Source organism: Falco peregrinus, chromosome 11 (genome assembly GCF_023634155.1).
Source record: "Falco peregrinus isolate bFalPer1 chromosome 11, bFalPer1.pri, whole genome shotgun sequence".
Classification (NCBI taxonomy): Eukaryota; Metazoa; Chordata; class Aves; order Falconiformes; family Falconidae; genus Falco; species Falco peregrinus.
Window position 1 is genome coordinate 9,260,838 of NC_073731.1, and position 23,633 is coordinate 9,284,470.

At 43.9% G+C, this 23,633-nt stretch overlaps 1 protein-coding gene across 1 annotated transcript in view; it reads right to left on the bottom strand.

The window, feature by feature from the left end:
* Nucleotides 1-238: 238 nt before the first annotated feature.
* SRD5A2 (steroid 5 alpha-reductase 2) overlaps nt 239-23,633 on the bottom strand; it is a 28,015-nt gene continuing 4,620 nt past the window's right edge. Inside the window, exons 2-5 of the mRNA XM_055816624.1 lie at nt 5,783-5,946; nt 3,260-3,361; nt 2,093-2,243; nt 239-1,523 (exon numbers count right to left, since the gene is read on the bottom strand). Of these exons, the coding sequence (XP_055672599.1) occupies nt 1,457-1,523; nt 2,093-2,243; nt 3,260-3,361; nt 5,783-5,946 (484 nt within the window). The 3' untranslated portion in view covers nt 239-1,456. The remainder of the gene's footprint in view (nt 1,524-2,092; nt 2,244-3,259; nt 3,362-5,782; nt 5,947-23,633) is intronic.

Here is a 23,633-nt window from a genome sequence, read left to right on the forward strand (position 1 = left end):
CCTTACCTTTGCCCACGCATGGCAAAGGGTCCGGCTCTCCCATGCGCTGTGCAGGGGCCGGTGCAATGGGACCCAGCCCCAGCTGGCTGCTCTGCTCTACGGTAATGAAGACAATTAATAATAAGAGCAAAGAATGAAGGGTTTGCCATGAAGGAGGAAGCCAGTGTGAGCAGGACTTCGTAAGCAACATCACGGAGACTTGCTTCTGCAAACAGTAAGTTCCAGGCTAGCACAGCTCTGTGTTTTACATAAATTTTATTGTGTTTTGGAGAAAATTGTGTACAGTCAATCAGGTTACTTCAGCAGCAGGTGGTATGTTTAGTATGTGTGGTCTGGTCTTTTTCTTTCCAGCTATTCAGCATAATTCTTTGCAGGATTTTATGCTTTAAAGGGTAACTAAAACTGTCAGCATCCATGGGGACGTCTCTTCCTATTGGGGATAATGACATTTTTGGGAAAATTCCCAACTATATGCTGCAATTAAGAAGAGACATCATGTTTTTTGTCAAAATTCAGTAATATCTCTGTATTATTTCCTAATATGAGTATCTGAAAATGTTCTCCGTAGACAAAATGTACTGCCAGTGTTGCGGAACATTTTCTTCAACACAGAGCTTTTTATTTGTTGTACTTTTTGTCTTACATCATCATCTCAAGTCTTTTTATGAATAACAATTGAGTGGTTTTGAGTAGATAAATTTTTATTCTGAAAAGAGCTCTGGATTTGCAAGAGAAAAAAAATTCTAACGGAGCTGCAATTGCTTTAACAAAATACATTAAAAAAACCCAAACTGATGGCTGACAATTAATCATCTGACAGTAAGGAGAGTATTGCTTAAGGAAGGAACACAGACATCGTGCTTGTGAGTGCCAGCAGAAGATACTCCCATCTCCGTGTAGTTCGCATCGCCTCTGTGCCATGGCACACTGCTCCCAGCCTTGTGTTGGCACAAGTATCCTCTTGTTGCATTATGCTTCTGGGAGCTAAGCTGGCTTTTAGATGAAAAATAATGGGCTGAGTAATTTTCCTGGCAAAGGAGACCCCTACTCCGGTGTGTGGCAACACCTTGGGCAGTGCCAGCTGCAGAAGCAGCTGCAGGAGTGCTATGAATTGTAGTGGCTGCTGAAGACCTCCTCTGAAGTCATGGGCTTACTTTCCACTTTTCTGCACCAGTTTATAGCCAAAGCTTTTTCTCTGATGCCAGTGCAGTTATATATCCATTTCCCATAGGCAGAACTTCACTAACAAACACATACATTGTCTGGGGACTCCCTTTGCCCACAACTGTCTGCAATTTCCCCTGTTAAAAACAAGAACTTCCGTTCTGAATTACCTTTTTGTCTGTTACAACCCCAGGTTATCATTTGTACAATTAATTACAGTCAGACCTAACATTAAAACCAGAAATTGAAAAAAGCCCTATAAAAACAGAACACAGAGTCCATATTTCAATCATTAAAAAACAAAAGGAATCAAGGCTTTCCTTGATTTTGGATAGTCCGTAAATGTCTTGAGATAGTACCTGAAAGAAAATAAGCGAGAGAGTGAACCTGCATACACCTGAGGAAACTGCACAGTTTCAATACAGCTCAGCTGAGGAACCTTAAAACTCCTCCAAACTGCCTTGCTTTGTACCCTCTGCGTGTTACTCTGCAAAAGAGCGTCCCAAAACTCTTCACACCAGGTTATTAATTAAGCAAAAGACAATAATACTGTCAAGATTCTAACAGACCTAAAGTAGAAACTTTAGGAATTCAGAGCAGGAGAACATACCTGCTCCAAAGCACTGCAAAGGTTGCAAGGGAACCCTTAGGAAAGGTTTGCATTTACAAGGCTTACTAAAAAGAGGTTGTAACACAGCGGATGCAGCGGTGTAACTCATGTCGGGTTAAATGACTGTCAGGCCCACTTCACCCAACAGGGACTCCAGCCGACTGCCTTACTTTCACCCCATCACAAAACCTTCTTGCACATAGTATTCAATTTCAATTTTATCTTGACTCCTGGCCCTGTTCCTCTGCTTCTCCCTGGCATTTTGCAAACTGTACTCTGAGAGCAAGCAGCAGCACACGGCAAGAAATAGTTTGGTACCTGTGATGGTGATAAGCGCGTGGCCCAATGCAGCAAAGGGTAAAAAAGGCAAAGGCGAAGGCTGGTAGGGACCAGGTTGCTATGGCAAAACCAAACCATTCCACAATTTCTCCAAAGTAGTTGGCTCCAGAAACGTAGGTGAACAGTCCCCCTGCATTGACAAGCAAAATACGGAATTTTTACAGTCAACTCATGCACATGGAAAGTTCTTTCCTGTAAAGTCAGCAGCAGAATACACCACTTTTCTCATTCAGAGCCCATAACAGCAACCTATGAAGCCAGTGGAGCCATGCCACAGGAGGATCTTGTACAAGGCTCTTGTACAGGAATCAAAGTGGATTCTCACCCAGAGACTTCCAGCACTTTCACAATGATTTATTTTCATTTGGCAAAGGACTTAAGAAAGCCCATTATTAGATTTAAGTTTAAATGATTAAAATTAGTCAGTTCCCTTCAGGCCCTGAAAATATTTTGCAGCTCCACTACCTTTGGGGAATGCAAACTCTGGGTGTCGCTTTTGCATCTTAGCTGATCACAACATCTACAAGAGGCAGGTAAGTATTGCAGGTGAGAAAGTCTGGAAGAGACATATCACCATCCATAACAAGCCAGCAGAAGGAGTCAAGACCAAAACCAGGAAAATCCTGGCTCCCCATCCATATTGCTCTACGGAACTAGACATCTCCTGGTTCACCGTTCTGGCCCACAGCCACTCTTCCTCACCTAGCCCCACCTTGAAGAAAACAGAAAGGAAATTCTGCATGTTGCATCCTTGGTGTTATTTCTTCCCCTAAATCTCCCTTCTGCAGTGCAAGAAGTCCACTACTTCTTCCTGGGCATGGAGAAAAATATTTCCTTCTTTGCAGTTGCCTTTTACAAGGCTTAAGTCCTCTTCCTATGTCCTACCTCAATCTTCTCTGAATTACCCAGACCATTGCCTAAACAGTCTCCTCACAGCTCATGTTTTCTGGATACTCTTGTTGCTTCCCATGGACTGTCTGCAGCCAGCTCACGCTGATCCCAGCAGCTCCGAGGGGCACCTCAACCAAGTCCCAGTGTGATACTGGCATCTCTGCTATTACTGCTGCTTTGCTGTGAATTCAGTTGAAAAATGTTACCTCTCCCGCCGCCCTGCTTTCTCCAAGGAGGGGCAGGATAAGAATATACCTTGAGGAATCTTGTAAGTCACTTCCCCAGGTTTCCTCAGCTGGCGCAGCAGAAGGTCACTGTGAATGTTGATTCCCATTCCCAGCAGAAATAAGAGGAGGCCTAAGAAACAAACAAGAAGTGTATTAGAAAGACAGCTCTGCCTGGTTATCCTGACTGAAGCCCATATGTGAGGTTTATCTTTGGAGCAGGCAGACAGGAGACCTAATGTGAGGTGACTGGATTCTTTTCCAAGTCAAAAGATGCACTGCTTCTGAGAAGGCTACTCAGCAGAAGCATCAGTGACTGGCGACAAATAACTCTGTATCTCTGTGGCAGTTCTGGGATCACTGTCCACTTGGGATCACCTACATTGGATAGCTTCAGCGTGGAGAGCAACTGTGGACAGAACAATGACCATCCTGAGCACACCACCTTGTTGGTGAGACCACAAAACCATAGAATCATAGAATGGTTTGGGTTGGAAAGGACCTTAAAGATCACCTAGTTCCACCCCCCCTGCCAGGGGCAGGGACACCTTCCACCAGCCCAGGCTGCTCCCAGCCCCATCCAGCCTGGCCTTGAACGCTGCCAGGGATGGGGCAGCCACAGCTTCTCTGGGCAACCTGTGCCAGTGCCTCACCACCCTCACAGTAAAGAATTTCTTCCTAATACCTAATCTAAACCTACCCTCTTCCAGTTTAAGGCCATTCCCCCTTGTCCTATCACTACAGGCCCTTGTAAAAGTCCCTCTCCACCTTCTGAGGGCCCCTTTAGGTACTGGAAGCTGCTCGAAGGTCTCCCCAGAGCTCTCCTCCAGGCTGAACAACCCCAACTCTCCCAGCCTGTCTTCAGAGGAGAGGAGCTCCAGCCCGCTGATCATCTTCATGACCCTCCTCTGGGCTTGCTACAACAGGTCCATGTCCTTCTTATGGTGGGGGCCCCAGAGCTGAATGCAGTACCAAACCAGAGCACATTCACTTGGTGTCAGAAAAAGCTGAAGTTCCCAGCCGGCCATGGTCACCGTTTATTGAACACCAAGGAGGGACACAAAGCACCCAGCTGACACCGCTGGCTGGTGGCAGCCAGCCACAGCTGTGGACATTACTGCAGGGTAACCACAGAGCTGTAGGCAAGTACCACTGCTCTTGTTTTACAGATGGGGAAAAAGAAGCACAAAAAACACATCACTGGAGCCAGGAAGAGACCTACATCTCAGCACAGCTCAGTCCACCGCCAGCGAGGCTGCTTGGACAGAGCTATGGGCATGCACATGGAGCAGTTACTCGCTGAAGGATGCCGACAGCTTCCAGAATGATTCATCAGCTGATTCATCCGTCTAGCTGAAAAACTAGGGGCATCTGATTGAGAAACTCTGCAGGTGACGTGCCCTACATTTCATGCCACATTAGACACTGAGGAAACCACCTCTGACAATGATTGAGAAGCAAGGAAAGAAATAGAGGTGGTGTGTGCTACGAAGTATAGAAAAAGGACTAAGCATTGATAAAACCTCAACATTTCCAGTAGCAACAGAAAGTTGGTAAGAGTCTGTAGGGGAAGAATACACTGTTTTTTATTTAATATTTCAAACACTGCTAATGCCAATTTCCCTTTTTTTCCCCTTCGTTAAATGCATATTTTATTTATCGTGCATATTATGTGATGTGGTGTTTTCTTTGTTGGGTGTGGGAGCTCTTACTAGACAACGTCCAGGATTTTTGATGTGTGATGCTGTCTGAAAAGGTTGAACTTGCATCCACAGCCTGAAACAGGGTACAAAAAGTACCTTGGTTATTTTGCGTTTGTCATATCCCAAACATTTCCTCAGACCTCCATGTTAATCTTCACTTCTATGCGTGCATTACAAAACATCCTCTGTGCAGCACCAAATGTGCAATGCCACCTAGCTGCTCTTGCTCAGTTGTTCTTGCAGGGATTTTACAGGGTGAAATTAATCTAGGCTATTAAGTTATGGAATATAAAGGAAACATATTAACATGCAACCAGGCTGTGTGTGATCACTAATCTTCCCATGTGCCTTACATGAGAAAAAAAGAGCCCTTTGTCTCTAACGCCTCATTTATGCCGGGGTTTTGCCCTTCTTTTCTCTCTCAGCCGGAATAGCTGCATCAAGTGCAAAGCTCCCTGGCAGGGAAGAGAAAGCCACAGTTTGCACTTGCACACAGTTGCTGCTGGGTGGACACTTCTGGCTGAGCCAGGGCGCATCCACCTGCAGCTGAGGTCTGAGCTTGCACCTCCACAGCCCACAGCAGCGGGAGGCTCTGGAGCAGTGTCAGTAAAACAAAGCTGCTGATTTGAGACTAACACAGAACATCGTATGCCTTCAAAGGTGGCTGCCTAGCAGGGAAAAAAAAAACTCACTGCACATTTATTTGTTTTATCTGGGCCAGCAGGCAGGTTTTATGCTGATTTCCATCACAACTGATTTGACTCACATGTTCAGTGAAGATTAGGGCATAATTCAAAATGCTTACAAATTGCTTGGAGATTAGATCTTGGGAATCCTGAAGCTGTAATTACCTGATGTAAATCTGATGTCGGTGCACCAATCATTTGGATATTCAGCGCAGTAAATCAGGTAGTACCCCTGGAGGAAGCCATTATAGATACAGAATAACGTGCCAAAGAAAAGCAATTGCAGTGGGAAAGGTCTGCCTCTAGTGAAGAAGGGGTAAATAAATGTCCTAAGGTAGATAAGAAAACAAAGTCAGCGCATTACTCATGATAACATTGTATTTGCAATTTCTCTGCCGTAGCAAAAACCACTTTAACAAAACATGAAATATAAAAGTGGTCAATAAAGAGAAAAAAATGGAAAACAACTGCAACAAAATAAGATCAGCAATTAATGGGAACAAGAAATACTGCAGATACCCATATTTTCCTGGTCCTTCAGGACTGCACACAAGGTGGGAGGCCAGCGATCTCATCCAGATTCACTGCCACCTTGGGAACGTGTCTCTGCCTTCCTTCTCCCTTGTTGGTGAAATAAGGAACTTGTGCCCACAAACAGCATTTTCGTTTTAAGACCTTGCTGTAATGCTGCAGGGGGGTGAGCAAAGGATGCTGTGGAAGCACATGAACACACTGATGTTCAAACCAAAGTAGCGAGGGGCAGCACCAGTTACAATATTGATTTCCCAAATGAATGTTACTACGCCACAAGCACGGTGGAGGAGCTTTGTTATCAAGAAGACATTCTTGATGCCACTATGTGGGCAGATCCCTGGGGGCTTTAGCCCATGGTGGCAGCTGGAGTTGAAGGCAGTGTCAAGACCCCTTTAGCTCTCTCATCCCCTGTAGTATATAGCCTAAACTGTAATCCCATTCCCAGCCGCTCCACTCGGAGACCTCCGCTCATCTCCAACACACAGCAGCTCTGTCATGCTCGGCTCGGACACTTCGACACAGAGGCAGAGCAATGCTGTTGGCTGCCTGGGGGACTGCTTTGCCTCCAGTCCCTGCCTTTCCTCCATGCCTCCAAACTCTTCTTTAAGATAAGAAAAGCTAAACCCCTAAGCTGAATTTGCTAAGCTCCAAGATTTCCATACAGCTTCAGCACCTAGGTCCTCCTCAGAAAAAAGCTGTGCCAGCGCTAGCGTTAATGCGTAGGAGCAAATACTTTGTGCTTGCATAGTTTTAAATTTCATATATATCTTTGGTTCAGGTGGGTGTACGCCTCTTGACACTTTGGACAACCCATATCATCCTTGGGAGAGTGAAATGGAGACGTTATATTCATATTTGTTAGGTATTTTCTTACCTGGCCAATCAAGTTCTGTATGTGATAAAATCTACACTTAATTTTTTTCTTTTGCCCTCAGGCTTTGGACGGTGCTGATCACACCAGTATATAAACACTGCTGATTACTTAATCCAGTTCCCAGGCTGCCACTATCAACTTAAACAAGCTGAGGCATAAAATGTCATAACGTTATAGATGGAGAGTAAATCATACTGAGCATGTCTGAAAGTGAGTAAGCAGAGTACAAGCAACAACATGCTCATGCATTCACTGCTTTCCAAAGCAAGCTAAGACAGATTTCCAGCAATCAAGACAGTTGTGATGCAGAAGTGCTAAATATTTCTAAATATAGTGAAACCAAATAGGCATGGAAAATATTTTTCAGACAGTGGTATCACATTTGTCATATTTATTAGTGTGGAAAGAAATGCTCTTTGGAATAATGTTACCAATACTCATTGGGTTTGCCCTTTGGGAATGGGATGCTGGAGTTAGGAGCAGGCGAGGCCAGCTTTAGCAATCCAACCTGCCTGTTGAAGTCCTATGGATGAATTAAACCTGAACAGCTATGAGAAAAAAGTGGGAAACTTGCAAATGGAACTCAGAGAAGGTGAATCGTATAGAAGAGTATATCAAACCACACAAAGTGAATTTAGGAAGGGAATTTATACAGCAGGTCGGAGTGGGACTTGCATTGGTTCATCCTTTGTCAAAATCAGTCCTGTTTGAGAGTCTCTTAATTTTTACAGCTGATGCAAACAAAAGTTTCTAGCACAAGCTGGCATTTCTCAGCTCCCAGCGAAGTTAACTGTTGCCAAGGTGTTTCTCGATGCAGGATAAAGGTTACAGGCCCTTGAGAGGTGGCTTATCCTGCAGTAACAGAAGGGCAAAAATCAGTCATAGATCTATCAGCTGTGGATGCGGTGGATGCAGGACAGGAAGAACCTGCATGCAAAGCAGAAGTGCAATAGCAGGGGAGCCAGGAAGCATCAGCTTTTTCTTTGTTGAGGGAATGAAAACCTGGCATTGCTGAAATCCCACCTCGCAGCAGTTTTGAAAATCCAAGGCAGGATTTCTTCCAAGAATCTTTGTTGCGGAGCAACTTCTCCACAGAAATCTCCTTGGGTCTGTAAATCCAGAGGCCAGATTTGGTTCTCTGTATCTGAACAATGTCCTAAGTCTCTGTTTTAATACAGCACTTGTTGGCTCGCACGACATAGCTACTTGGGGGTGTACAAACTATTCCTGATGGGTTTCAAAAAAGCAACAGAGACAAAGCGAGGACATGTTATAGGTTTAAATATTCCATGGAAGAATCTGCATCTCTGCTGGAATTATTTTACAGAATGAAATTCAAAGGGGGACTGAAGGCCACCATTTTACAATAACAAAACCTGGCCTTTTGGATTTAGACCAATGACAAACTTGACCTTTTTCTTTCAGTGCAGTATTGGTGACTAATCCTTTATTCCTTTATTATCCTTACTGGCCAAAGGCATTGCATCTGACTAAACCATTGCCAAGAGCTTCTTTTTAAATGAGTGAATAATAAATTATTCATCTTCTTCTCCATCATTTATTTTCCAGAAGAACAGCTTTTGAAGAGAAAAGCGTTTCACATTGCATCAAATTTCATCTTAAAGGTATTAGTCCAGCTCCTTGAAAACTCCAGAGACCCTCACCCAAATGCGGGGAAACTACAGATTTGCTCTTCTTTCCACAAAAGATGGAAATCTGTTCACAAACATTACCATAATCCACTAAGAGTGGGCTCTTAGTCCTCCTCCTTGTTAATTGGAGATGTTTATGCTGCTGCTCTGTCTTCTCCTCCTCAGGGCCCAGATGCAATAGGTCAGTCAGCAGCAGTTCACATTTTCCAGACACGAGTCTGGAAACTCAAGGTGCGAGTGCCAGGAGGATGGGGTCAGGTTCTTCCCAGAGGTGCCCAACAACGGGACAAGGGGCAACGGGCACAAACTGAAGCACAAGAAGTTACTTCTGAATATGAGGACAAACTTCTCTATCTTGAGAGTGACAAAGCCCTGGCACAGGCTGCCCAGAGAGGCTGTGGGGTCTCCTTCTCTGGAGATGTTCAAAACCTGCCTGGACATGACTCTGTGCAACCTGCTGCAGGTGACCCTGCCTTAGCAGGGGGTTGGACTAAATGGTCTCCAGAGCTCCCTTCCGACCCTGGCCGTGCTGTCTGTTACACTAACTACAAACCAGTCAGACCTGAAAGGACTTCCCTGCTATGAAACAGTGGAGTTCTCTTCCATCTGTATTGTGCACAGGTTGGAAAGGTTAGCATCCAAACCTGGGGAGATCGCACCGACCTCAAACCAGTTTTATTTGCACCGACATTTAACAGCATAGGAGTCTTTGTCACAGGTTGCCACTGGAATCGCATTGCCAGGGAGCTGCTGGCACCCTTGACATACCTTCCCACTTGGGTGAAGGCTCAAGATGTTCACAAACACGATGGACTTCTACCCATGGTATCTGTGATGTCCTGCAAAAAGCCTCTAATTATTTTGGAGACATACAGATGTCAAATGTCATGTCCCAAAGACATCTGCTGCTGAAGAGTCTGTGCTAAAATCTGCATATACATTCTCTTTTTGAGCCCAGTCCTGTAGGTTATTTGTGGATTGCACTCTGAGGTAATTTTTTAACTTTTACTGGTTTTGAATTGTGTTACACTGATGCTCATTGAATACTTGCAGGAGAAGACTGTTAAGTCTATTCTCCATGTATAGTCAACATCAGGGCACGGTCCGGCACCTAATTTTCCTGTGCCCAATTAAAAATTTTTCAGCTATCCCAGACTGGGTTTAAACAAACAGTTCAAATGTCAGTTCCAAAGCAGCAGGCAATCTTGCTATCAGTTCAAAAGGCAAGTAAAACAAAATACCCCAAAATACTTTAAAAAGTTAAATGAAGCATTTTAACCCCCCTTCTTCCTCCTGACACCTACAGGTGCCCTGGCATCACAAACCATCTAGAATCCCCTCGTATACCTCTCCTCAAACATCCTGCTCGGAGATACTTTGTCCTTTCCCACTTAACTCTTACGGACTCTGCAGCAGCCTGAAAAGGTCAACATGTCAGGAATATTTAAACAAGGAGAACAAGCAGGCTATTAGCAGTCACTTGTACTGCACAGGGTGGACCTTGTCCCTTTTGCTAAGAAGGTGTTCACAGTGAGACATGCTCTGGCACAGCCTCAGGAACAAAATCTGAGCAATGACCCAGGTCACACACATACCAGCAATGCCAGCAGGCAGGAATGCCAGACTGGCTGTTAAGCCTCTGGCAATACCCACTGCAGGTGCAGGACAGACGGGAGATCCCTTGACTGCTGTACTGCGGTTGGATCTCATCCCTGGTGTAAGGAAGGCTGTAAGTTCAGGAGCTGAGCCTGTTTTGGTGAAGCTGATGTGCAGCTGCAGCTGCCTGCGGAGCCCACCGGCGCGAGGGTGGGCAGCGGCAGGGGGTGCCAGGGGGTGGCTGCCTGCTGCAGGGCAGGGGTCCCTCGCCGGGGCTGGGGGCTGCTCCCTGCCCAGTTCCTGCATCACCGGGACTGTGTGAGACCATCAGATAACTGCAATCACTTGCTGGGCCGTGGCCCAGTTTGTGAACTCGCCTTAAATCATTGCCCAGTGACTCTTGGGAGCAAAAGAACAAGAATAAAAATGTTAATTGTGCAGATTTACATATCTAGTTATGACTAACACAGAATCAGAATTAGGTCTCCTTTCCAAGCCTCATGCAAACCATCCTACTTCCATGTTCCTCCAAAGATCTTTGGACAAACTTTTGATGGCTATAATTTAGGGAACAAGACAGATGTATTACTAAAAAGCCTACGATTCAGTTGTATAAAACAATAGTAAACCTGCCATGGCAGGTTCATTTCCAAGTATTCTGCCCAAAAAAATTTGCTCAATCTACCATCCTTAGGCTGTTGGTGGCTCACTTATGAAATTCATCCAACTTGAAGCCTGTTTGTAGGGACACTCTTTCTTTGTGGTCTCTCAGTAGCAAGTTCAGGGCTGGATGAAGATTTCTGGCAGGAGCAGACTCGTCTTTCCTGTGCAAGAGATGCAGGCACACATCTGATAGAGGGGTACAAGAAGGCCTGAGGAATCTCTGAGTCAGATGGCACCATGCTTGGGTTTGAGGAGTTCTTGAGAAGAAGGACGATGAGAGCATAAAGTCTGGACAGCACTGATTTAAGGCAAAGACACAGAACTGCAGCAGGATTCAGTGCCAAAATAAGAAGAGGTGTGGAAGAGACTGCCACACTGAACTATTGGGACTGCTGAATTTGGACTGGGGATTAATAAGAGACATATTAGAGATAAAATATAACATACAATATTAGAAAATAATTTCTTTGGGAAAGCTGAATAGCTATGACCCAGAGTTTCATGATAATGAAAGAAGTAAGTTTGAATGCAATGAAAAGAAATTTCTGTTAAATGTAATACAGAAACAACATTGAAGTGAAGAGCTTGGTAGGACTGAGAAGAAGGGGGATAACCACAGGTTAAAGACAGAGGCAGGTCCTTTAAAAGAGAGAGGAAAAAGTCTAAAGGTTTGGAATGCATATTCATTTTCATATTTCAGGGGATAAATCACATACAATTTAAGAGAGGCAGAAGGTGGCAGCTGTCCTGGGCAACTGACTGCCGTTTACTGCACTTTCTTTTGAACGATCCGATATTGTCTTCTGGCAAGGCAGAGTGCTGACCGTGAAGCTCTAATCCCGTATGATAACTACAAGGTTCCATAATGTCTCACGGCTCATCTAACATTATACACAAACGGAACAAGTCAAAAACCCTACAGTAAACTCCCTAGAACAGATAAGCTATTGCTTAACACCAGCATTTACGAGTGAAGCTCCAGAGTGATACTGTGCCAGGAAGGCTGACACCATGGGTGACAGCACTTGCAGAAGCCAACTTCATCAAAGACTGACAGTCAAAGGGAATCAGCAACTGCGCTTGACTTCTGGCCACACAACTAAACACACACTTCAGGTTGAATCCTTGGGGCCAGGTCAGAAAAGCTCAGTAGCTTACAACTGGATGTGAATAAAGTGGGATTACAGGAAAAAACAAACACATATTTGCAAAAGCATGTGTATCCGATGTAAACGGCTAAAAATAGAATGTTGCTTCTTTATTACTGTTAATCATTACTGAAAAAAAAACACGATGCATTTGATCTTGGATAAATTTAAGGCATCTGAACTATGTAACACCCACTTCCAACACTATAAACACCTGAAGTCAGTCATTCTGACCATCTAGCAGCAGTCAGTAGTGCCTCATTGCTACAAATTTTAGGCGTGCTATTATACAGTTAGCAAAGTAAGAAGGACAAATACAGTTCAGGGATAAAACTGATTCCTCTTCAAATTGATATAGAAATTATTAAATGTTCTATAAAGCAATGTAAGTTAATAAAATATAAATGGTTGAAAAAAGGAAGGAAAAGGAAAGGAACAGGAATTAAGAATGGTTATTTGGGTTTAATTAGTAAAGAAGAACCATGTAGGCTCAACTCCAAGGAAAAAATTCTTGCTCTTCCAGCCAGGTTCCAAAAGTGTTTTGCAAGTCTGTTTATAAATTAATTCCTTAATCCTCTTGTTCTCCTTCCATTATTTTTGAAACTGCCACTGGAAAAATCCGGTCTCTCCCAGTGATTACCAGCATCCAGTTAGAACCAACAAAGGAGAATTCTTCCATGTCACAGGTAAAAGAGGCATTGAATCATGAAAAGCATTGATCTTTTCTATTGGCTCTAGCAGGTACAGGAAAAAAACCTATACTTCAATTACTAAGCATTTTCTGAAGGGAAACCAAGAACAACGTTGTTGGGGCTGGTGCATTAACAAGCTACACCAGCAAGTCACAAGCCACCAGCAAGTTACTCTCAGTATACGCTTATATTGGTATATTTGTTTCTCAAATGTTTCCATTTTGGTGTACAAACACCAAACAAGTTTTACATACCCTTAATTATGAAATATTATTTTATTTATATTTGTTATTAGCTAACCACCCTTATTTCTTCCTTTTTGTTTGTAATGCAGAAAGGAGACCCGAATGAGAGCTGAACAAAACACTGGGGAAAGTTGATTGAACGCCCATAACGAAAGGCAACTGAAGCAAGAGCCTAGAACCGACTCTTAATATCCTTCTCACCATCTCCTGCCAAACTGGGCAAATTAATTGGAAAGATGGGGATCTGTTCTTCTAATAATTTGCTCTTTTATAGCCAAAGAAGGTAAAGTGAAGCTAACAGAGCAAAGGAAATGTGTCCCCTGTACAGATCCCTGTTGAAATCAATACCACCCCAGACAGAACCGCAGTTTGTCCCTAGACACGACACAGCCAAGTACTGGAGTCTGGGATGTATGGCATAACGGACTGTCTGTCTAAAAGGCCAAACACTAACACTTGTAACAGCCTCCTGGACTGGGGGTCCTATATATCCACAGCAGCAGGAGGCAGGATTCGTTTCTCTATTTAACTTAGGCAATCCAATTTTCCTAAAATAGTTTTGAGTGATGGAATTGACATAAATCGGATATATTGTAGGAGAGGGATGGTAGCAGCAGCAGGTGTCCCATGTCTTAGAAAGTTTTTTGACACTGACTTACATGTCAATCTTAAAAGTAACTTGGGGTTTCCTGGTTTAGAGGATGTTATTTTAAGTGGCTGCAAAACTGATTGATATATTGTATCATGGAGTAGTTAGCAACTGTTCATCACTATCAAACTACTAAGGTATTTTGAGAGAGGTTCTGTAAAAGACTGCTCTGGTACTACTCAGGGTTTTTTTCATGAATGATATGTCTCTGGGGGGAAAAATAATATTCCTAATGTTTGTGGCCAGCACAACTCTGGAACATGCTGAGCGCACCAAAAGTGAGAGCTAGAGTTTCCAGTAAACCTGAAATACTGGTTTCATAATCTGAAAACATTAGATTTGGTTCAATAAAGACTATGGCAAAATACTACACTTGGGTAAGGCTGACCAAACGTAAAAGACCAGCCGGAGAACGGGCTGGATAGCAGAGGGAGTGCTGGTAGGTAGCAAATGGCGCATGAGCTGATGGTAGCAGGCTGCTGTGAGAAAGGCAAATGTTAAAATGTAATGTGGAAACGCGAGTGCTGTTGTAGACACCGGCAGAAATCTTTCCCCTTTGCATGGTGTTAGTAGGAACTTAAATTATACTGTGTCCAGCTGAACTCTGCACTTCACAAAAGACAAGGACAAAGTGGAAGCTGCCCAGAGAAAAACAACTGTGGTGTAGGAAATGTGACATGTAGAAAGTTTAAACAACCCCGAGTCCTTCACTCTAAGAGAAAACCAGCGGAAGACATTATAACAATGTACAACTGTATGAAAAGTTGCTGCAAAGAAGAAAGGAGTAAAACATTCTCCTGGTCTACCAGGAACACAGCAAGACCTAGCAGGCCTAAACAGCTATATGAAAAATGCAGCGCAGCCGTCAGGGAAGGACAGAGGAGCTCTGGAACATACCAGCTGAAGGGCTGGAGGAAACTTCACCAATGGCAAGTGTTAAGGACAGGCCAGACAAACGTCCATCAGGAATGAGAAGAAAATTTGAGGACTATACGTGGCCAGGAACTGCCTGGGAATGAGAACTTGGCGCTATCTTGGTGAGACAGAGGTTCTGACAAGAAGCTGGGGCGCAGGGATGAGATCTGGAATTAGCTGAGCACAAAAACTAGCATGAGCAAAACCTTTTCTTAGGCTGCAGACTGAACCCAATGCCTGGCCAGCGCTCTCAGCTGAAACCCTAACTAAACTTGATCCAGATTTATACTTGTATGAGGATTAGAGAACAGAACCAGGGTCAACATGACTCGATGGATTGTGGTGATGACAAATGTGCAGATGTCACAGTGCTTCGTGATTACCTAAAGTGTAGCAGTACTTAAAAGATCATGAAAATGCTTGTTGTTTTATCTAAGCAACGGTGTGTCAAAGGCTTACCCAGCCAAAGCATGTATTTCAGCAAGGTATCTCTCTTCTCCAGAAATAACCACTTGGTATTTATGAAGACAGATCACTTTGTTCCTATTGCTAAACTGTGGGTGTCTGCCAAAAGCCTGCAACATGTGCCAGAGTAACTTAACCAGACGCTACACTATGCACTTGAAAAAGCTCCCTGCTCCACTGGAGCAGAGAGCTCCAAGTGTTCACAGAGGCTGAGAGCGTGAGCGGAACAAAAGGACGCAGCTACACGAAAAGATACAAAATCCAAGGATGCACAGACCTGTGCTCTTACAACTGCACTTTCAGAGAAAGTATAATTATTTCCCACAAATGGTCCATGTGGGGCTGAGAAATGACCAAAGGAAGCCAGGCACGTGGTAACCTATCCTTCTCCAGATCTACATCTTGGTGAGACTGTACCCAACAAGACGCATTGCTAATAGCCTTTAAAATACTCTTAACTGGCTTTTTCCACTCTAGTAATTCCTTCTTTTCCTCTTTTACGCCTAAACTCCTGCTCTGTCTCCATTTTGTTCTTCCAGCCTTCCTGTCTGCCTTTCTTTGTCTTTCCTTCTTCAGATTCTCCCTTCCTTTATGGCTCTTTGTGTGCTTTTTGTCCCTTTTGCTGCCCTACCACTGCACTCTGCCTGTCTTTCATTGTAGTGCTTTCACCTGTGTCCCTCTCCCTTTGCAGTTATCACTGGGTATCTTTAGCAATAGGATTGCTCCTCTTGGGCTTCCTAACAGGTCTTTGTTCCCTCTACAGCAGCTTTTCTGGATCCTGTACCTGGAAAGGCCTCAGCAACGACAATGGATTATTAGTATGGATTATGTTGACCTGTACATGAAAATGCATCATGCTTCCTGTACCATTTAATTGCCCATTCTGTTGGCTTTGCACTGCCTCCATTGTGTCACGTTTCAATAAACCACAAACTCTTCGCATAATTGGGACATGTAACAGCATCAATTTACACAGTTGCTGTAACAGAAGCTGGCTGTTTGTTCCAGAGCAACGCTGGGCACTTGTGGACATCAGGGGAGATGCAGAACTCCTGGGTTTCTTCTCTCCCAAGTCCCCATGCAACTGGTTTGTGTGAGGGAGGAACAGGCCAGGTAATACATAATATAATAAAAATAACAGGTGGTGGAGGGTTTCCAGTGCTGGTCCGTAGCTGGGGAGCATGTCCACCCGCGAGGACCTGTGAGCACGTGTTGAGGGTCAGAGGCAGCATGCTCACTGCTCCCGCGCACAGCGAGCAGGCTGCTGGCTTGCTTCGTTGCTCAGCCCACGCAGCCATTGCTGGCAGAGGGGGGGCACAGAGCAGGAGCGATGCTTTGGGGCTACAGGAGGCTGCCATACACACCTAAGGACATGGGTGCACGAGGTGACAGGCAGCTGCAGAAGTCTCATCCTCAGCACATGAGACTTGACACATCTGGGTTGTTTGTTCTGCTACATGAGGTAGTTTGAGATTGTAAGATGTATGTTGTTAAAAAAAAAAAAAAAAAAAAAAAAGCTGTGAGAAAACCAGGTTGTCAGCTACATTTCTTTCTTTTTAGGTCTGTTTTATAGATGCCTCTGTCAAAAACTGTTCTAAGTTCAGTCTCTGCTGAGAGGCTTGTTTCACCGTGCAGCAGGGTAATGCTAGGAAGACTTTTGACCATTTCACCGCAGTCCAGAGAGTTCAGAAGTGCACCACAGGGTCATCTTCCTCCTCGTTTGTTACTACACAAAGACATGCTCTAAGAAACTGAAAGTTTCAGCAATAAATCTCTACAGAAGTTTAGGCCTGTGGTGCGTTGGGAAAGCCCTCTTCATAATTGAAATGGCCAGAAACACTGCAGAGATTTTTTTCCAAAACAGTGAAAAAATGTTAAAGCTGAAAATAATAACTTCTAAATCCTTAGGCTGTTCTGAAGAACACTGGTTGAAATGTCTTACATTTAGAAAGACAGTATTCCAAATTTCTCCTGAACCTGTATGACCTCGTGGCATCCATGGCAGTGCATACACACAAAGAGGAACAAAATTTGAAATGGTCAGGTTAAGTCCTGAGTTTACGCCCACATTAAAATGATCAGAGGACTTAATATTCCCTTTTTTTTCCTGAGGCAAAGCAATACCACAGGCTGACTCTGAGTCACAGTCATCTTTGCTCCCTCTCAAAACATGTCAAAAGATTTCCTAACACTGCAAGTTGCTAAGTGAAACACTCAGCACATAGACAGTATCAGTATTAAAGTGTCTTGACACCTGGATACTGCCCTCTCACATCATCTCCTTTTTCCTTCCATTTCTTCTCACTCCCGCCCCACCTCCTGCCCTAGCTGTTTTTAACAATTCTTCTACTTGTCCCTTCCAGTGCTACTCTCTTTCACCTGACCTTTTTATCTCTTCCCACCTTCTAGCCCTGACTGTAAGCCACACAACGTTTTTTATTTTCTCTGCATTTAAGACAACTTGTATTTTTCTAGTCCATGCTGCCAGGATTCCAGCTAGGAGAGCCCTTCTGCCCTGTTGAGTACCCTGCCAGCCAGAACGGCATGAGCAGTCCTGCCCTGGCCCTGCAGCGCCGGCCAGGACAATACTTGGCTGGGTTGCAGGCTCCCACATGGTGGTCCTACTTATAGCCTCACATGAACCAGAGAAACTGTTCTGCACGGGCAGACTCTCAAGATGTTAGCTGACAAACTTTATGTTTGAACAAATACAAATGCATTTCTCAGAAACAGCTCCGCTGAGTCTAAATTGCTTTTCCTGGGAACAACCAGAGATGCATCTCTACACATCAGTAACCTTAACCCAGGCCAGGTTTGCCAACATGAATGCTTTAATGATGCTTTTTTTTCTAAAAAAAAAAAAAGGTTCTAAAAAGAAGCAAACACACACAGAGAACTCAATAGCATGAAGTAAATACAAGGGGTTTTTTCCTCTTCTTCATTGTTCTCAGGAGCAGCCAAAGTTGTATAGATATATGCATTCTCCTGGCCCAGACATGTGACAGGAGTCACTGAAAGAATTGCTTAGGACCACACCGTCCAGAGGTATTTTCACATGCATCTCTAGCAGGAGACCACGCTAGTGTGATTAGACTGCTTTGAGTAGCCCAGCTAGCTTATTCAGAGCTCCTGTGAGCCTTCCCACCCTGCACCAAACGACGACATGAAGGGCTATCCCAAGGGGATTTGGCTTTCTAGGAAAGACGCCCATCTTTACCAGCACATCAAAGTGCTGCAGGGTGTCACTCTGCCCCAGGACCTGCTCCAGCATAGTCCTGCCAGGGAATCGATCTGTTCCTTCATGCAAACCCTCTTTCTCTAGTAGACAACAATCTCTTTGCAGACAACCCTGATAACAGTGACATTCTCCAAAGACATTTCTGGGAGACAGTCTCCCAGCATGGAAAGTGTTAGATTAAGTCGGTGAATTCTAGCACATAAGCAAAATGGTGTCTTATATATGGCCAAAGTTGACTGTGGTGTTGCTGCTCTGTTACATGTTTATAAAGAGTGATAACAAAGGAGGAGCTCAAAATCAACTTCATTCAGATGTGACCTTGTTTCATTGCTATTGCAGGTCACATTTCTAGGATTGGTGAAACTTTCTGCCCATCCTTAGGTATTAGTATGGTAGCAATTGATGTTTCAAAAGTTCACAGCTAGATAGAATTTAGCTGGGTCTTAAAATGAGTTTGGATCCATAGAAAAATATATACGTGTTTCTTCTTATCAGTTGACTTTTCCCATCTTCCTGCACCAAATATTTTAACCCGGTTTTAGTATTAATTTTTTTTTTTTTACAAAATACTTCCATTGCTATTGCTGTATCTATGAGATGTTCCAAAAATAATTATAATGTCAGCTGAGTGGTCAGCAAAGATTAACACAGCTCTTATGCTCAAAGAGGTGTAGATGTACATCGATCTAATTATTTCAGTAAGAATCACCCTACTGATCAACTCGCCTGCCACATTTAAATCAACATCTAGAAGAAGACGACACTTCAAGGTGTGTAACTTAAGAATACTCTCTTGATTTATAGTTTAAAAGTATTTCTTTATCATAATTCTTCTCTTCTAACATTACTTTAATTTTGAAGAAGATACAGAGAATATGACTTACTCCAAGGGAAATAGGTCCAGTGTCTGGGATGGACATTTATTTATAAACACTACTAGGAGGTTATTTAATAATTTTTTATTCTTAACTGAGCTACCCAAAACTGGGAAATGACCTAATTGTATTGGCTTTTCAAAACGCAAAGGGGCTTGTGAAAAACTGTCCTTGTGCCAAACCATATTTATTGACTCAGTAAAAAAGTACTACCTGACCCCAGTCTCCCCCCTGCAATGGCTGCCTCTCTTACGGTAAGAAATAAAAACACCACACTTGTGGACCTTGAGAGAGCAACGTCCATAATAAATTTCCCACTGTGCATTTGGAATGAACCTTAACACTTTTCCCTTGCTTTTTATTTCCTACTTAAAAGAGTAGCCCCCATAAGGGAATACTACAGGCATCCCATGATTAAAACAAGTAACTTCCTTCTTTGGTAAAAGCGTTATTATTTCTGAGTAAAAACATTTACTGAAACTCCTGTGTATAATTTAATCTTTTTTTTCTCTCTCTGTCTTAGTATAGTCCTTTATAACCCTGCTTTTCCAATACCAACAGCAGGAATCCAGTAATGCAAATCCAGATCTTTACATCCCCATCGGTCTTAACAAAGCTCAGTGGAGTTTGGTGCTCAGAATATATCTTCCTATAAGACTTTAAACTCCCAGGATATCAGGTGATATCAAAAGATATCAACCCACACACAGGTGAGATCAGAGGGTCCTGCTTGTGCCTTGGTGACAGCCTCGTGGCTGGGACCTCAGGTCCCTGCTCTAGGACTGCAATCTGAACCGGTCTCTGCAGCGCAGCTGGTACCGAGCACCCAACCAAGTCTTTGTGCCTTTAGCAGTGACAGGAGTGACAAAGAAGTTTCAGAGCCAACATGAATACTGCTTTAGCTATGGCCCCGCTCCAGGTAGTGGAGACGGGATGAAGAGAAAAAACTTCTGTGACCTGCTCTGCATGCACCGTGCTTCCCTCTGCTTCTGGAGAACAGGATAGACACCCTGTGGCTGGAGCTCAGGCCAGTGGACTGACTGCAAAACCAATGGTCTGGAATCATAAATTGCAATACCATGCAGCACACAAAAGCTTCTTGAACAACCAGATTAGGGAATTATGGCCCCAGGTGGCACAGTAGGAGCAGGTGGGTATGATGGGGAATGGACAGCAAGAGCACGGCACGCAATAATGTCTGTCTGGGAGGAAAACCTGGGGCATAAATACAAAACCATAGAGGATTGTAAAGCTGCCTGGTAGACAAAATGGCACAAATTAAGTGACACCAGATAGCAATATACTGTCAACAGGCATGTTGTCTTGAAAAGAAGTGAAGAACGATATGTCTTAAGTTATCTCTGCAGAAATTCTTCCAGTCCAACAGATAAAAGGAAAAATAATGTGGATACAGTTTGGGCTGGGCAAAACCTATAGGTTTTTGTAATGTTAGCCTACTTTCCAATGGGAAAGGAATGTATAGATAAGATCATTTGTGCTAACAGTTAGGAAGGCAATCAGCTAGTATGCTATTTTGAGAACATAATTGGGAAGGTATTTAATAACGCTAGAGGAGACTGCAAAGAAGCAAACTCCATACCAGCACTGGGTACATGAAAATTTTACGCATCTGTGGCAAAGCATACAAAGAGATATTTTTGTTGATTATTCATACATTAATTTGAGGAACCTGGCTAAAAATAGCACTGAATCTATTATCTTCACTGAAGAGAATAAATTAGGTATTAGCATTACTGAAACACACTGGGTTGAATTGCAAAAAGTTAAACTTGTTGACTTGGGAGCAAGGAACACATGAAAGAGGCAGAGCGAACCGCCAGCCTCTGTTAGGGATATCACTGCCAGATCCAGTTACTGGTAAGTCCAAACAGCAGAAGAGGGGACGCAAATGTATTGCTGTGTGGCTGGTGAAGGCCAAAAGGAATCTGGTTATGTTCTATTGCAAAGCATCAAGGTGAAGCAAATCAGAGAGTAAGATTTGTTACTTGTGAAACAACTGCATGTTGTGTATCGGGAGGTGAATGATAAAGGTTTCATGAGGCCATTAACAAGAAGGTCTTTAGTTATTGGCATTTAATGATGGTGACTTTCTAAGACAAAAGGATAAAATAACTATTTTGATAAAGAAAAAATTAATCTCCAGTTTGAGTCTGGTGGTTATTGTATGAGTCTATTATATTCACTATTCGCAAGGAGAGTACCACCTAGAAATATATAGATATACTTCAAACTCAATCTAATCTCTGTTTATCCACTTCATGTTTCAAAAAACACAACTAAAACTCCTTACGAACTAACAAAATATACTCCTATACATCATGAGCAAATTAATTTGTAAATGACTTACTCATTTGAGGTCTGCATCTGCCTGCATCTCTCTGGAGGCTTGAGCTGGCTTTGGTACTGATCGCAAGCAGGCACACCTACATGGAAAAATGACCAGCATGTCCAGGGAAATGCTGCACCTGCCTGCCCACCCAGGCAGCACAGATCGGCTTAGAAAGGGATGACATGTGCCATGTTCTGCAGAGCCTGGGGAGAGGAAGTGTCAAAAAGACACTCCTCCCAACTTAGTTTTGGGAAGAAGGGAACTAGCCAAAAGAAGCATGAAAGGATTATGCAGGGATATTGTTTTCAAATGCTCTTGGTTGCCCATTCTTTTCCCATGAAAGCCTGCTTTCCTCAGTCTTTTTAGAAAGATGTCAATTTGGAGAAAACCCAACCACAGGCACACCAAATGGGTCACCTGCAACCAAAGGGGTTTGGGGATCCAGGTGTGTCTGGAAGAGCAGCCTACTTGATGTCTGGCACATGCATCTGAATGCACTTCAGAAATGAAAACAATTTTTTTTAACCTAGATACTTACACTAGCAGAGTAGAAGATTATGCTTTTGCTCGGAAACAAAGTTGCAAGAGAAGAAAATAAATAACTAGATGTAATTCTAGGTGGTAGTTGAAACTGACACACCTCTTGAAATTACTGGTGCCTGGGCTACTATGGGCAGCAGAATGGGGGGGGCAAGGCAGCACCCCGGTTTTGACAGCAGTACCTCAGGATCAGCTTCGTAGGTCAGTGAGACAAGACCTTCCCCCCGCCACTGTGCACGGGGGCATCTCCTCTGCTCCCTCGCCACTCTTTCTTTCTCACTTCTAAGAGAAACGCAGCATTAAGGTCTATATGGAATTCAATTGTGATGGCTTCCTCTCATTACCTTCTACTTTATTTCTCACCTCTGGTTTTAGAAGCTGGACTGCAAAATGTTGGGGGGGAAGCTGGAATGCAAAATGGGTTGCAGCAAACAGGCTTCTCCCAGAGGGCTCCAGCTGGTATTCTCAGTGTAGTCCCTGACCAGCACGGCCCCTCCAGCAGGAAAGGCTGTATCAGAAATGACATTTCAATGCAAAATCCTTTGCAAGTCATTTGTCACAAGAAGTATTCCTGTACATTTATCTTACGCCACTCATCATTTTCAGCTCATGGCCAGCTCCTCACAGGGATTGCATACACAGATGGCAGGCTTGGCATTCAGTGCTTTTCTCGCTTTCTTCCTCATTTTCTCTGCCTTCCCACCCCACCAGTTTTGGGGGCCCTACCATTGCAGGCCCTACCTTATGAAAGCAAAGAAGCTCTATGAGCTTACCTAAAATAGATGTGATAAATTCAGAATTTTATAGGATGCTTGCCGTAGCACCACAAAGCATTTGGATTTGATTAAATTCACACCATGTTGTGGTAATAAAGTGCACATTGAGACACTTTATTATCTCAGCCAGGGTGGCAGAGGTAGGGGGTGGGATTGGGGATTCCTTCCTTCCCTCCCCTCCCTTCCCCAGCAGCAGCAGCCTGCCCTCAGCCCTCCCTGAATGCCTCAGGGACACACCATCTTGTGCTTGCCACGAAGAGAGAGGCTGCTGCCTAGTGGTGGCAGAGAAAGATGGAGAACGTACTGCTGTCACGGTTCACCACAAGCCCGCTGGACTGCTGCTCCTGGGCCAAGCTGGGAAGGTCTCCTGGTTCCATCCACCTCCCTCTTGCACCCTCTCGGGCAAGAATCTCCGTACTGGACCACGCTAGGGGAGGGATGGCTCCCTGGGCAGCAGCTGGTACCCAGATGACCCTGGCCTTTCTCTTCCAGCGGTGGGCTGGATGGGAGCACCCCACCAGCCAGAGCTGGCTCACTGGGCAAGCAGAGAGGTCTTACAAGGTCCTTGTCAATGAGGAGCCGTCGGCATTAACCCAGGGAGTTTCCAGAAGAAGATCAGAGTGGTCCTTACAACACTCTGGTGTATTCTTCAACAACCTAACAACAAATACAAAGTTACCCCTGAGAAAAGTGGCACATGGCAAAAATTCTAGACAGCTGGTGAGTATCAGGATGGGTAGGACAGCATTACTGAGCACTAAGCCCAAGCAGAGAAGTTACTTTAAAATCAAAGAAATACAGCCA